Source organism: Octopus bimaculoides, chromosome 20 (assembly GCF_046866305.1).
Source record: "Octopus bimaculoides isolate indiv1 chromosome 20, ASM4686630v1, whole genome shotgun sequence".
Lineage (NCBI taxonomy): Eukaryota > Metazoa > Mollusca > Cephalopoda > Octopoda > Octopodidae > Octopus > Octopus bimaculoides.
Genome location: NC_142947.1, coordinates 32,379,067 through 32,392,955, shown reverse-complemented (window position 1 = coordinate 32,392,955; position 13,889 = coordinate 32,379,067). Strand labels below are relative to the sequence as shown.

Here is a 13,889-nt window from a genome sequence, read left to right as displayed (position 1 = left end):
TATTTTTATAATCTGGGTATTCTTTCTTTTGAATCTTCCTCACCCACTTTTTGTCCTGACTGCAATCTGGAATCTTGCTGAAAATCCTATTGACAATCCAGGCAACTCGTTGGCTGTCTAATTCTAAAACTAAGACTGCCTATGACTGAGTTCACTCGCCTAAAGACGGCCCATATATTTCCCAATAATTTCTTTCTTGTATTTGTTTAGTGACGAAATTGGGCCTAAACCACCAAATTTATGATCAACGTCATCTCAGTCGTCATCATCGATATCCTTTATGTTTTACCTTTTACTTGTTTCAATATTAGACTGCGACCATGCTGTGGCACCACCTTCAGGTATTTTAGTCAAGCGGGTCGATCACAGTACTTACTTATTTTAAGTCAGTTTTTTGTTTGCCTAACTGCTATATTACAGGAATATAAACAAACCAACATTTGTTGTCAAGTGGCAGTTGGACATAAACGCAGATACAACCACACACATACATTCATTTATAACATATATATATATATTTGTACATGTACATACATATGTATATACATACGTATATATATATATATATATATATATATATATATATATATATATATATATATATATATATATACATATATATATATATATATATATATATATATATATATATATATATATATATACATATATATATATATACATATATATATATATATATATATATATATATATATATATATATATGTATATATATATATATATTTATATATATATATATATATATATATATATATATATATATATATATACATATACACATATACACAGAAGGAGAGAGAGAGAGAGAGAGGGAGAGAGAGAGAGAGAGAGGGAGAGAGAGAGGGAGAGAGAGAGAGAGAAAGAGGGAGAGAGAGAGGGAGAGAGAGAGAGAGAGAGAGAGAGAGAGAGAGAGAGAGAGAGAATTGCAATGTCTGAAGAAATTTATAAGACTTTGTCTAGACTGCAATTATGAATCCAAAGTCTCGCATTTCATTTATATTTGGCAATATATTGGGCTTGACTTCCAACGTTTGTCTCAAGATGCATAGACAAATTATTCAGTTTCAGCCACAAATGAAATCCACCGAATATTGTGGTGAAACAAAACTGCAAAACAGTTTAGAATCCATTGGCATATGATCACAATATACAGCAATAGTGATGGTGTATATACAACAATTGTGATGGTGCATTTTCCCTAATGCAGGATTGGTACGTTTCTAAATTAGCATTTGAGCTCATGACTTGCGGGGATATAACTCGATACTGCGAAACACGTAGCTTCATGATTCTATTTTCTCTCTTACGATTCTTCCCACATTTAGTTTTATATACTTACCTAGCCTTATAGCGGTTGTATTAATACTGCTTGAAATGTCGAGATTCAAGAAATATTTCCGCCTGAAGAGATCGGCAGCGAATAAATGGAGTGTAAATTATAAGCTCGACGGACAAGTTTGTTGGCAGTCAGAGACAGACAAACAAATAGATGAACAGATATTCAACGTTCCATAGATGTTGTTCAGATATGTATCGATTATGGTTCTTCCAAAATTTAGCAATTTCTGTAGGTAATTAAGTTAACTGATATTCTAACACCACCCATTTGCGATTTTAAAGAGCCATATATAAAAATATGTATTTGCTATCTTTTAAATACAAAAGTAATCATAGCTGATTGAATGAGAACACCAACGGTGAGTGTATTTAATATTCAGAAGCCCTCCTCACGTTTGTTCGCTCAAACTACAGTTCAACTGTTTCTAAAGATAGTCGCTAAATTCTGCCAACTGAAATGGAATTGCTTGACTGAAGAGATCAAACGAAATCAAACGAGATGAACCCATGTCCGTTTCTTCATCGGTTTGTTTTCAAGATGGGAACCAGTTTCAACAACATTGTATTATATTTTTAAAATGTGGATTCGTTGATATTATTGGTATTATGTATGCTGAATGTTCCCTTTTTCCTTTTAGCTTTTAAACAATTTAAGAGGGGATTTTGACTGATAATTACAAGGATGACACTTATTTGAAAATATTGAACACATTATATATTATATGTGAGACATTGTGAAAGTATGTAAAAAAAACCAAAAGAAGGAACGCACGTGTTTGGAACACAAGTCTTTAAAGTGATCAAATTCACAATTCAAAGTTTTGCAAAATGGTTATTAATAAAGGACGCAACATGCGGGCAACTTACAAACTTCAGTAACAAGTATAGGAAATGTTCACGAAACAAAAAGGAAAAGAAAAGATGAACAGATGTTTTGTATGAGAAAGTAGGAAATGGAAAATAGTACTGAAATTAACAAGAAATTAATACCCAACATTGAAACACCTGTATTGTATAAATATTGCGGTTTAGAACGGCAACTGCTTATATGTATATGATTAATGAGACACGGAAGATGGAAGATACAACAGTTTATATTTTCGACACATTTAGTATCGATCCCACACGAGTGGGATACTTAACAACTGGTCCAGAAGCATCTGACGCGGTAGATGTGTCTCTTCCGGTGATAAACAGATACACTACATGTGGAGGATTTTGCTAAAAGACTTAAATGATCAACAAGGTGTTTGTGTTAGCATTGTCCAACCATATATGTATTTTATACATATAGTAGACACGTGTGTGTATGTGTGAATATGTATACAAATATATATAAAATTGTATACGTGCGTTGTGGTTATGTATGTACACATGTGTATTTGAATGCTTTTATGCATATATGCATATATTAACACACACCCCCGCAAATACACACACGCACACCTATATACACAAATATAGCGATAATTATTATAAGCAGTTAATTAGCACTCTTCAGCCCTCATGGTTTTAATATGTTATTCTTGGGCGTCAAACTGTTGCTCGCCATATCATTAATTTTTCTCTAAATCGGAAGAAATACCAGCAGTAGCTGTTAATTATTGTAATTCCTCCAAAAAGGTGTATTTGTTAATCCCATTTGCTTCCCACCAGTTGCCCTCAGGGGCCTCTGAGATATTCAAATTCTAAGAACAATTGACTTGTCGCAAATTCTGAGTCGAGTGGTTGCCATATTGAAACTTACACCAATCAAAGCACAAATCTTATTAGGATATTCCAATTCACACATAAATTCTCGTTAACATCATCAACAATAGCATGTATTTCTTATTGCATTCCATTACACAATATAAATTATAACTTTCACCCTGTTTAAGATATACACATGCCCTCAACATAGCTAAGTATAAATAAATAATAAACAATAGAAAAAAATAAGCCAAAGGAAAACAAATATATGACAATAAATGTTGGACTCGCTAATTTAAAGATTGAATGTCGAACACATATTCCTAGTTTCACCATATATTTTACATTTTAAAAAATGGCACTTCGTCGATTACGACGATGATGTTTCCAGTTGATTCGATCATCGGAACAGCCTGCTCGCGAAATTAACGTGTAAGCGACTGAGCAATCCATAGAAAGGCGTCTGTGTGATTCCGCGTGACAGAGAATGTGACAAGGCCGGTCCTTTCAATTACAAGTACAACTCATTTTTGACAGCTGAGTAGAGCAACGTAAAATAAAGTGTCTTAAACTTAAAAACTCAACACACCGCCGGGAATCGAACTCACAGCGTTACGGTCGTGAGCCGATTACCCTAACCACTAAGGCACGCGCCTATTCTACGCATATTAGATTACGTACTGACCAAATTCGAACGACATAAATTTTCCTATATACGTATGGACACATTTACCTATTTCTTTAATGCATGACTTTATGGTTTTATAGCCATGAAAATACCTTATTTGACTTTCGAGAACCCGGTGAAGTTATATGAGGTTGTAGGTTTAATTAAACCTAACGAGTTTTGAATAAATCATCGTTTTATTAAATTATAAATGTTATGTGAATGCACATATATAATAAACAACACGCTTTAATGTATGATAAATGCATGTGTGTGTACGTTTTTGATTCTATTTCTTCGAAAATTATCTTTACATGACACCGCTTTCCAATGGATGTTTCGCTGCGGGAAGTGTTCACTAAACGAAATTTACAAGTGTTGAGTCTGTAATAATTTTGTGACACTACATAGAAATATGTCCGCTTTTTGCACACACACACACACACACACACACACACACACACACACACACACACACACACAAACGTACACACATACACACACATACACACAACACTCACGCGGGCACGCACACTCTCATATACAATGTATAAACTAATAAACGAGCACACAACGATATATAAATAATCCATGTGTACGTACGTATGTACGTATTGATGGATAGATGTATTTATATATGGCTATAAAAAATAAATATATGTTTGTGGAGTAAATCATAGATGAAAAGATATCTATGAAAAAGATATGATTTACTGAGCTCAATGCTTTGGCCAGTATAGCGCGTAACAAAGCTATACCTTGTTCTTTATAGCTAAATATAAATAAATATTAGACAATAGAACAAATAAAGCAAAGTGAAACGAAGTATAGAACTTACCTTTTTTGGAACTGATAAAAAATGTTTGTGTCTGTTGGTATTGGAACTTATGCTGTATGAACAGCCTGTTGGATAGAAAGAAAAAGAGAATAGATATTTATTGTTTGGGTTGGCACTTAGATCAGTGTATAAAATTTATGTAAATATCAGCGAAAATAATAACAACAGTAATAATAATAATAATAATAATAATAATAATAATAATTACAGCAACAACAATAATAACAATATCGATAATATTAATTTCTTTGACGCTGAAGGACCTACTCACATACAATAGAAAAACGTACACCTTCAGATTACAAAACCTACAGCGGCAGACGTGACACCGTTATGTAAAACTGAAGGTAGTTATGATGAAGATATCGGTTTCAAATTTTAGCATCAGGCTAGAAATTTGGGATGAGGGGGTAAAACAATTACATCGACTTCAATGTTGAACTGGTACTTATTTTATCCATCCCTAAATGATGAATAGCCAAGTTGAGCTCGGCGGAATTTATACTTAGAAAGCAAAGACAGGCGACATGGCTCTAAGCATTTTGCTCGGTGTTCTAACGATTCTGCCAACTCGCCGTCTTCGTTTGATAAATATATCAAAAACACGATGAACATTTGAAAATATATTGATATAGATTAAGAAAATAAACATAGAATAATTGTATGAATATATAAGATACACTAGGATCAAAACAAGATATGATTAAGCAAAGCAAAACACATATTAGAGTTGTTGGTTCATTACAGTGAAATTTTTTGTCATCGTTTGCATAGTAGATAACTTTTGGCTGGATTCAACTTCCTTTTTCTATTTTGCTTTTGTCTCATTTTCTTTTCTTCATCGACTGCTTACCGCTCTTCGCTGATCTTCACTGCATCCATATCATTACAATTGACGCGATGATACTCTTAGATGGTGGAGGGAAGACCGCCGAGGTTGAAGCGTATTCTTAGTCACTGGAGCAACTGTACCTTCTGTCAACCACAATCATCTTCAATTCCAACTTCACTGTCGCTGCCGGTTATGGCTAGACAAAACAAGAGACCTCCAGCTTCCTTGCTAGTCACTGGAAAAAAAGACAAGGCTATCTCCGCTAACAATTCTATAACTTTTCCTGGCGCAGCTGTTGGAGTGGCACCTTCCCAAGTCTACAGTTGTTGTCGGTGTTACTATTTTCTGTGCATTTCTGTTTTATAAACGTTCCTATTCAACAGAAATGACTCTTAATGCCGCAAGTATGATAGCAGGGCTGTCTGCACAATCAACCTCGTGAGTCTCTACATTCATATTTAGGCACAGTTTCTGGATAATTCTGTGCATTCGAGAAGACGTAAAATGGCGCAAGTCTATACTGACCTCTCCTGACAACGCATCATTGTTTGTGAGAAGCGAGCTTACATCATTCCATATTGCTCCCCAAAGGAAACAAGAAGAGCATATATTGCTAATGATATACCTTCTTGTAAACCTTGTTTTGCACTTAACCATACACTGATGTATGAAAGAATAAGCGGAGGCTTCGTGTATTATTTTGCCTGTGATTCAGATCAGGCTTCAGTTTTCAAGAACAGGTCGATGTTACAGTGTGATATGCCTCGATCAATGGATAATCGCTTCTTTCAATTGTTCTTATGCTCTTCACTTTTAGAAATTGGTAGTCACAACAGATTTCTTCCTGGTGCGTGGCTTAATGGTTAGGGTATTCGGCAAACGATCGTAAGGTCGTGAGTTAGATTCCCGTTGTCCTATTGAACAAGGCACTTTATTTCACGATGCCCCATTCTACTCAAATGTTAAACATTAGCAGTACTTGTATGCCAAAAGCCAAAAGTCAGCCATGTTACGATCTGTACCACGCTGAACGATAACTACGTGGAGCGTACAAATGTCTGTGGAGTGCTCAGACACTTGCACATTAATTTCACGAGAGGCAGCACCGCTAATGGAATCAACTAGAACACTCGTCGTAGTAACCGATGGAGTATCAGATTTTTTCTTCATCTTCCTGTCCATTACCAAACAGGTAATGAGTCAAAAAGTTTATAATAGCAATCTTGATGAAGTTGTTTCTGGGCTTGCACCTATTCAAATAATGTAGATAAAACTGCATTTTTTCTTTCCACTATTAAACACATCTCACAGGCCTCGCGCGCGTGAATTCAGTGAGTCAGAGAGAGAAAGAAAGAGCGAGAGAGAGAGAGAGAAAGAGAGAGAGAGAGAGAGAGAGAGAGAGAGAGAGAGAGAGAGAGAGAGAGAGAAACAGACAGATAGACAGAGAAAGAAATAGAATGAAAGAGAAAAGAAGAGGAAGAGAAAAAGCTTCTGCCATTATTATTGCTGTTATTATATTTGAAGCATTTGAAAAGCACTTTCATTATCCGAAAATTCATATTTCCCTTTCTTCTGAAACGCCTATATGTCAATGCGTAATATTTGTGTTTAATTACGTTCTCATTTGTTTAATATTTACTGAAATATTGGAGTATATCCTTGAGTAGAGTTTATCGTTCTCGGTGTAGTTGTTTTGTCACTATTAATATAGATATTGAAGACATCCAAAGCAAAATGCTATGATAGAGTATCGTTTTCCCCAAAGGAAGAATATATACTCAAACTTAATAAATTCATTCGTTTTATAATGGTACTTAAGTAAAAGAAGAAAGTTTTCCGCGTTTAAAAGCCCTTAGTATTCCAAACTTAAAGACCCAAAGTAAACACATATCGACAATGCAACAAAAATTAATAATGATGATGATAATAATAATAATAATAATAATAATAATAATAATAATAATAATAATAATAATAATAATAATAATAATAATAATAATAAATGCCCTGATGCATTACCAAGCACTGTCTTTCATAGATTCTGATCTTAAGTGATTGGAAGTGTTACCATGTACAAGTTTTGTCTTGGTTTAAAACTTGGTATAAAAGATGGATGATGATGATGATTATGACGACTACGACGACGACGAGGAGTGAGAGGGGGGAATTATAATAACAGAAAAGTACTATGAACACCAGCTAGAAAGCTTGAAAGAAAATAAGAATTACAATGATTTTGTTTGACTTCCCCATAATGACTGACCATATTATAGAAGCCAGAACACTACCAGATATGGTTACATAGGACGAAAGAAAAAAAAAAACAATGTGAAATCATAGATTTTGCAATGCCAAAGGATAATGGAGAGGATATCATATTTTTTTTTTTTTAAAGCGAAAAATACCACGACTTGACCGGAGGTATAAACAGATTGTAAAAGACAAAGGTGACAGTTGCTCCTGTGGTAATTGCTACACTTGGTACAGCACCCAGACTGCTGCATAAGGAGTTTGGAACTGGCACACGCATGGTCGAATTGCAGCAAAGTGCAATCCCATTTTCTTCAAGAATACTCAGAAAGAATCTTGAGATTTGAGGAGATTTGGTGTCACCAAACTTCAATAACATAGCATGTAATAATAATAATAATAATAATAATAATAATAATAATAATAATAATAATAATAATAATAACAACAACAACAACAATAATAACAACAACAGCAACAACAACAACAACAACAACAACAACAAGAGACCATCTCGTCTCGGGATGTCCTGTGCTGACACCAAACGAATACAAAAATCGCCATGATATGGTAGGACAGTATTTACACTGGAAATTATGTAAACACTACAAAATCATCACTCATGCTTACTGATATGGACATCATCCTGAGACAGTCGTTGAAGGTAAAAATATCATTATCCTCTTGGATTTTCCAGTCGTCACCGACAGAACGATCCAGGCTAATCAACCAGACGTAAATATTAAAGACATGGAAGAAAATACTTGTAGGCTACTAGATGTAAGTGTTCCTACTGATAAAAATATACCTATCAAGGAATTTGACAAACTAAGTAAATATAAGGACATGGAAATTGAAATACAAAAGATGTGGCATCTTAAAACGAGAACTGTACTTGTTCTTGTTATTGTAGGTGCTCAAGGTATGATACAAAAAGGGATGTCAGAAACATCTAGATAAGATCCTAGAAGAACCATGTCTCAGAGAAATCCAAAAGATTGTACTGACAAGTACTGAGCACATACTTAGAAAACCCTTATCCATTTAAATGTCTGTGTTGTATTATGTAAAGATATTTCGCTACTTCCTGTCCCCAAGCTTTCAGTCATACTGTAACATCTCTTATCCTTTACTCACCCCAGGACACTAGGTGCGTCTCGGCAAGTCATTGTAGCAAACTTGCAGATTAAAAGTAAAATAACAACAACAGCAATAATAATAATAATAATAATCAACACTGCTGTTTGTGAAAGATAGCCTATCACCATTGCTGTTTTTGAGAGTTAGACTGTCACTATTGCTGTTCGTGATTTGTACGATATGCCTCGCACAGATACTAAGGAAAGTGACATCGTGGAGGAAAATTAAATCATCTGTTATATATGAATGATGGAAAGACCGAACATAAAACAAATGGCCTAGCTTCAACAGTACAGATATTTAGTAAGGATATAGGAATGGAATTTGGGGCTTAAAAGTGTGGTATGCTTATAATACAAAGAGGCAAAGTAGTGTCGTCTGATGGTGCAGAGCTACCCAACGGTGAGAAAATCTAGGATATTCAGACTAATGGATAGAAATACTTGAGGATTTTAGAATACGACAAAAGCAAAGAAAGTAAAATGAAGGAAAGCTTTAGGCGAGAATATATCAGAAGAACCAAATTAATTATAGGAAGTAAGCTCAATGGAAGAAACAAATCTGGGCACTTAATGTGATATGGTGCAGGTGTTATTAGGTGGACAAAGAACGAGTTTGAGGAAATGGATAGGGAAATAAGAAAAGTGATGACAGTTACCAAGGAACTACACCCCAAAAAGCGATGCTGATAGACTGTGTGTCTAAAAGCAAGGGAATGCTTATAACACAAAGAGAACAATCTGAACAAACAGCAGAGTGAATCCCTGCTTGCCACTGTTGGAATCAACAATACAATACCTACTGAAATCGTGATGCATCCACAAACATTTAAGAAACAAGATGGAGAAAGAGCAAACAACTGGAAAGTGAAATCACTGCATGGGCAATACGTCAGAGAAATCGAAGGAAAAGACAAGATCAACATTTGGAGATGACTAAGAAAATGTGATCTGGAAGGATGCACTGAGGCATTGATATGCAAGGCCTAGGAACAAGCTCTGAAAACTAATTACACCAAGTTCGAAATAGATAAAAGTAGCGAATCGCGCGTTTGTAGAATATGTAGCAGCAGAAACGAAACAATCTCACATATTGTGATTGAGTGTAGCAAGCACTACAAAAGGAGGCACGATAACGTGGCTAAGTTCGCCCACTGGAGGCTATGTGAAAAGTTCGGCCTGAACAGAGCACGCAAATGGTACGAAGATGAACCAGGAGTCACCGAGAACAAGGAACATAAGATACTGTGGGATTTTACAACCCAATGCGACTCTCTAATCGAGGCTCGGAGACTAGATGTTGTTGTTGTAGATAAAGAAATAAAGGAAACCAAGATCATAAATATTACAATACCTGGTGATGCATGCATCAAAGAACTAGATTGAAAAGTACTGACTACTAAAATACAAAATTTCAAGAATGTGGACTATGAAGAGAGTATCTGTCATTCCAGTTCGGATCACTAACGACGAAGTTCGGGAAATATGTCAAAGAAATCGGAATTGACATGAGGGTAGAGTAAGCCCAAAAAACTGCTCTGCTGTGGACAGCAAAGGTTTTGAGATTGGTACTTCGATGTTGAACGTCTCCCACGATAATTAAGGAGGAGGGGAAGAAGGAAGCGGAGGAGGAGAATTGTTTCTGTTTTAAACACTGCGCCAGCAATTTTGAGGGGAGGAGTTTTGTCAATATCATCGATCCCAATACTAGATTGGTATTTTAGTCTAGATGGAGGAAAACTTAGGTTGACTTCGGTGGGATTTGAACTTCAAATGTAAAGTATGAGAAGAACGGACAATAATAATAATAATAATAATAATAATAATAATAATAATAATAATAATAATAATAATAATAATAATTTCTAATTGATGTATCAATACCAGCAGATGACAATGTTTCCCTAAAAGAAATGGAAAATCTTTAAAATACAAAGACCTGGAAATAGAGGTAACTCGAATGTGGAATCTAAAAACAGAAACAATTCCTATAATAGTAGGTGCCTTAGGTATAATAAAATAATATTCAGACAAATACATAACAAAAACACCAGAACTTACAAATATATATAACATACAGAAAATTGCACTACTGGGCACTGCACACATCCTACGCAAAACACTTTCAATACAGTAACCATAAGAGCATCACAGCAAACCACAGCACATACCCAAGGCACACAGAGCTGCACTCGGTAGTGAAGTGAAAGTACGTTATAAAAATAAAACTACTGAACAATAATAATAATAATAATCGTATTTGAACCATAATACTTATCATAAACGCGTCCGTACAGAAAACAACCACATACAACAATGGATTATATAAAACTGGGTGTAGTAAGGAAAACATGCAAAACAAATAAAGAAAAATGTAGATTTTTCGTTTTATTGTTTTGAAAGAGAAGCTTCCGTACAGAATATGGTCTAGCTCGACTACCGAGTGCATGTGTCCGCCAATCCATAGCCTCATATAGATAGGCGTCGCATAACAAGTTTAGATAATCATATAGGATCATATGTACTCCAAAATTGCGTTAATCAATTACAATACACAACAGGAGTAATTATTATTAATAGATGAAAATATTTGGAGTTACTGAAAACCTATTTTTTCTTGTAAGAGAAAACACAGATCAAAAGGCTACTGATCAAGAGTGTTTTTCCCTTTCTATTCCTTGCACACATTTTGCAATAACAATTATTTAAGTATGAAGGCATCAGCAAACAGCTATAGTTTTATTAACATTCGGATTCATATCCATTTGTTATTTCGAACATATATTATGAATTTCCTCATCAAGTTCATTCTATGTTTTCTCTTTAATTATTTTCTTTATTTTAGCTGGATATTTATGTACAGCTTCAGGATCTGAACTAGCAACTTCTGTGCTTTTCACACCTTTTGCACTTAGAAGTTATAGAATTTTGTAGCCAAATATTGCTAGTAAAACATGTTTGTTAGCCTTTTATTTATTTATTTATTTATTTATTTACGCGTGAATTGTACCTGACAGATTGTTCATTATATTATTGGAATCAATGGAAATTCGTTTCTGATCACAATTTTCGAATCAAAGGGAGTGTTGAGAGATGCTCTATTTCAGTTACTGTAGAACTTCGATTCGTAATACATAATGTTTCATGATGTAAACGGCATTTTCGTTTGATCAAATAGTTGCGCCAAATATTTCAGTCTCACATATTTATGACCTTTTCTGTGTTTTAATAGTGGTGAGCATTTTAATTATTTCAAGATGACTAATATGATTAATGCATCGAGTAATAACATTTTGTTTTTTTTTTTATTTTTATTACTTCTGTACTTTTTCTTATAGATTTTGTTGCATGGGAAGTGACATAAAATGAATAATTTCAAAAAGCACGTGTTAAGTTGTTTAATAGCAGGGTAACACGCTCGTCAATGTAAAAGGCGCGTAATTGAGATGTTGAAGCAAAGGCGGGAGGTTGATTTTGGCTCAGCTGGTCAATTGTACCTAATTAGACCACCACCTTCAAAGCGCAGTAACCAAATTTAATACGCTATAAATTAAAGGATGGTTACCATGTATTCAATTGTGGTATTTAAATCTGGCCCAGACTGTGCACGTTTAACACATATAATTAAAGTAAAATAACATGCCCTATATATAGATGCTCTTGTATGCACACGTGAAAAACTTCTCGCTCTTTTTCTCTTTCTCTTTCTCATTCTCTCTTTCATTTCCTCTCTCCCCCTCTCTTTTTCTCTCTTCAACTTTCTCTACCCCGCCCTCTCTATCTCTCTCTTTCTCTCTCTCTCCCCCTCTCTCTCTCTCTCTCTCTCTCTCTCTCTCTCTCTCTCTCTCTCTCTATATATATATATATATATATATATATATATATATATATATATATATATATATATATATATATATCTGTGTTTTGAGAGCCGGCTATGGTAAACAAAAGTGAGTCCTGCAGGCAGTAAATAATTATAAGAAAATGCCAAGGAAAAAAGCGAAGGAAACCCTTCGTGTTATGTGCTTGTCATGGAAGAGAAAGGGTCTGTTCGTCGATGGTGCAGGGAGAGAGGGAGGTACTATATGCAGAAAATGCGAAAGCGTGTACATGGTTGCTTGAATAGCTAAAACTATGAGCATAAAAATATTTACAATACATAATGCAGTTTGAGTATGGGTCTGCATGATCAAATCTGACTTGTGCTTCAATATTACACCTTCTCTCTTCGACCTAACAGGGGACTATATATACGGCCGGTTACCGTTTTAGATATAGCAATGAAATATCTCTCAAATCTTGAGATCACATTCTATTGTCTCCCTGAGCTTCCAGCACTGAGGTATAGCCACAAAAAATTCTTTAATTTGAAGAAAGTATAGGATAAAATAACCAAATACAAATGTGTTTATTTCATAATATGTACATTATCATTGACAGGAGTCGGCAATGCTACTGTGCTACAAAACTTGCACACTGAGCAACTGCTTAACCTGTAATCAAGCTCCTTCAAATTACACGCTACCGTATTAAAATAAGTAGGGACACACGAGATAGAGTAATGCAAATCAAATTATAGGAGTTTAAAAATAAAACGCGATGCTCTATGATGTTATAAAAACGGATACGGATGTCTCCGTTAGAAGAACTTCAAACACTGGTCCAGTAGATCAGAGCGAAGTCGAGGTTAAAGAGCAATAAACAACTTGCACAAATCTTTGAATGTAAATAAGTTTTAAAAAAAAAGAAATAAAAAATTAGAATCACAAACTAATTTCCATATTAAGCATAATAGAAGTGAGAAATTATTGTAAACAATAGCGAATACATCATTAAATAAGCATCGACATAATGCTTAATGATACGATCAACGACGAAGGAATTTACATATAAATGCATATTAATTAGAACTCCTACGACATTGCATTTTGATAATGAAATAAAAAAGATTTGACGAGAAAAAGAAAAACAACGAAGATATCAAAACATAAGAGAAAGGGTGAATACGTGTCAAGACACATATAATGTAGTCTGAATTGACTGTGTTTGTTGATTTGGAGTGAGGTTCGAAATGTACATAAAAAGACTATGTAGCCCAAACGGCGAAAGAGA

At 34.6% G+C, this 13,889-nt stretch overlaps 1 protein-coding gene across 4 annotated transcripts in view; it reads right to left on the bottom strand.

The window, feature by feature from the left end:
* LOC106877684 (pleckstrin homology domain-containing family G member 7) overlaps nucleotides 1-13,889 on the bottom strand; it is a 970,386-nt gene that overhangs the window by 538,410 nt on the left and 418,087 nt on the right. For all 4 annotated transcript variants that reach the window (XM_089338328.1, XM_089338327.1, XM_089338326.1 and 1 more), the window contains one exon: nucleotides 4,557-4,621. In XM_089338328.1, coding sequence (XP_089194454.1) covers nucleotides 4,557-4,621 — 65 coding nt within the window. The remainder of the gene's footprint in view (nucleotides 1-4,556; nucleotides 4,622-13,889) is intronic.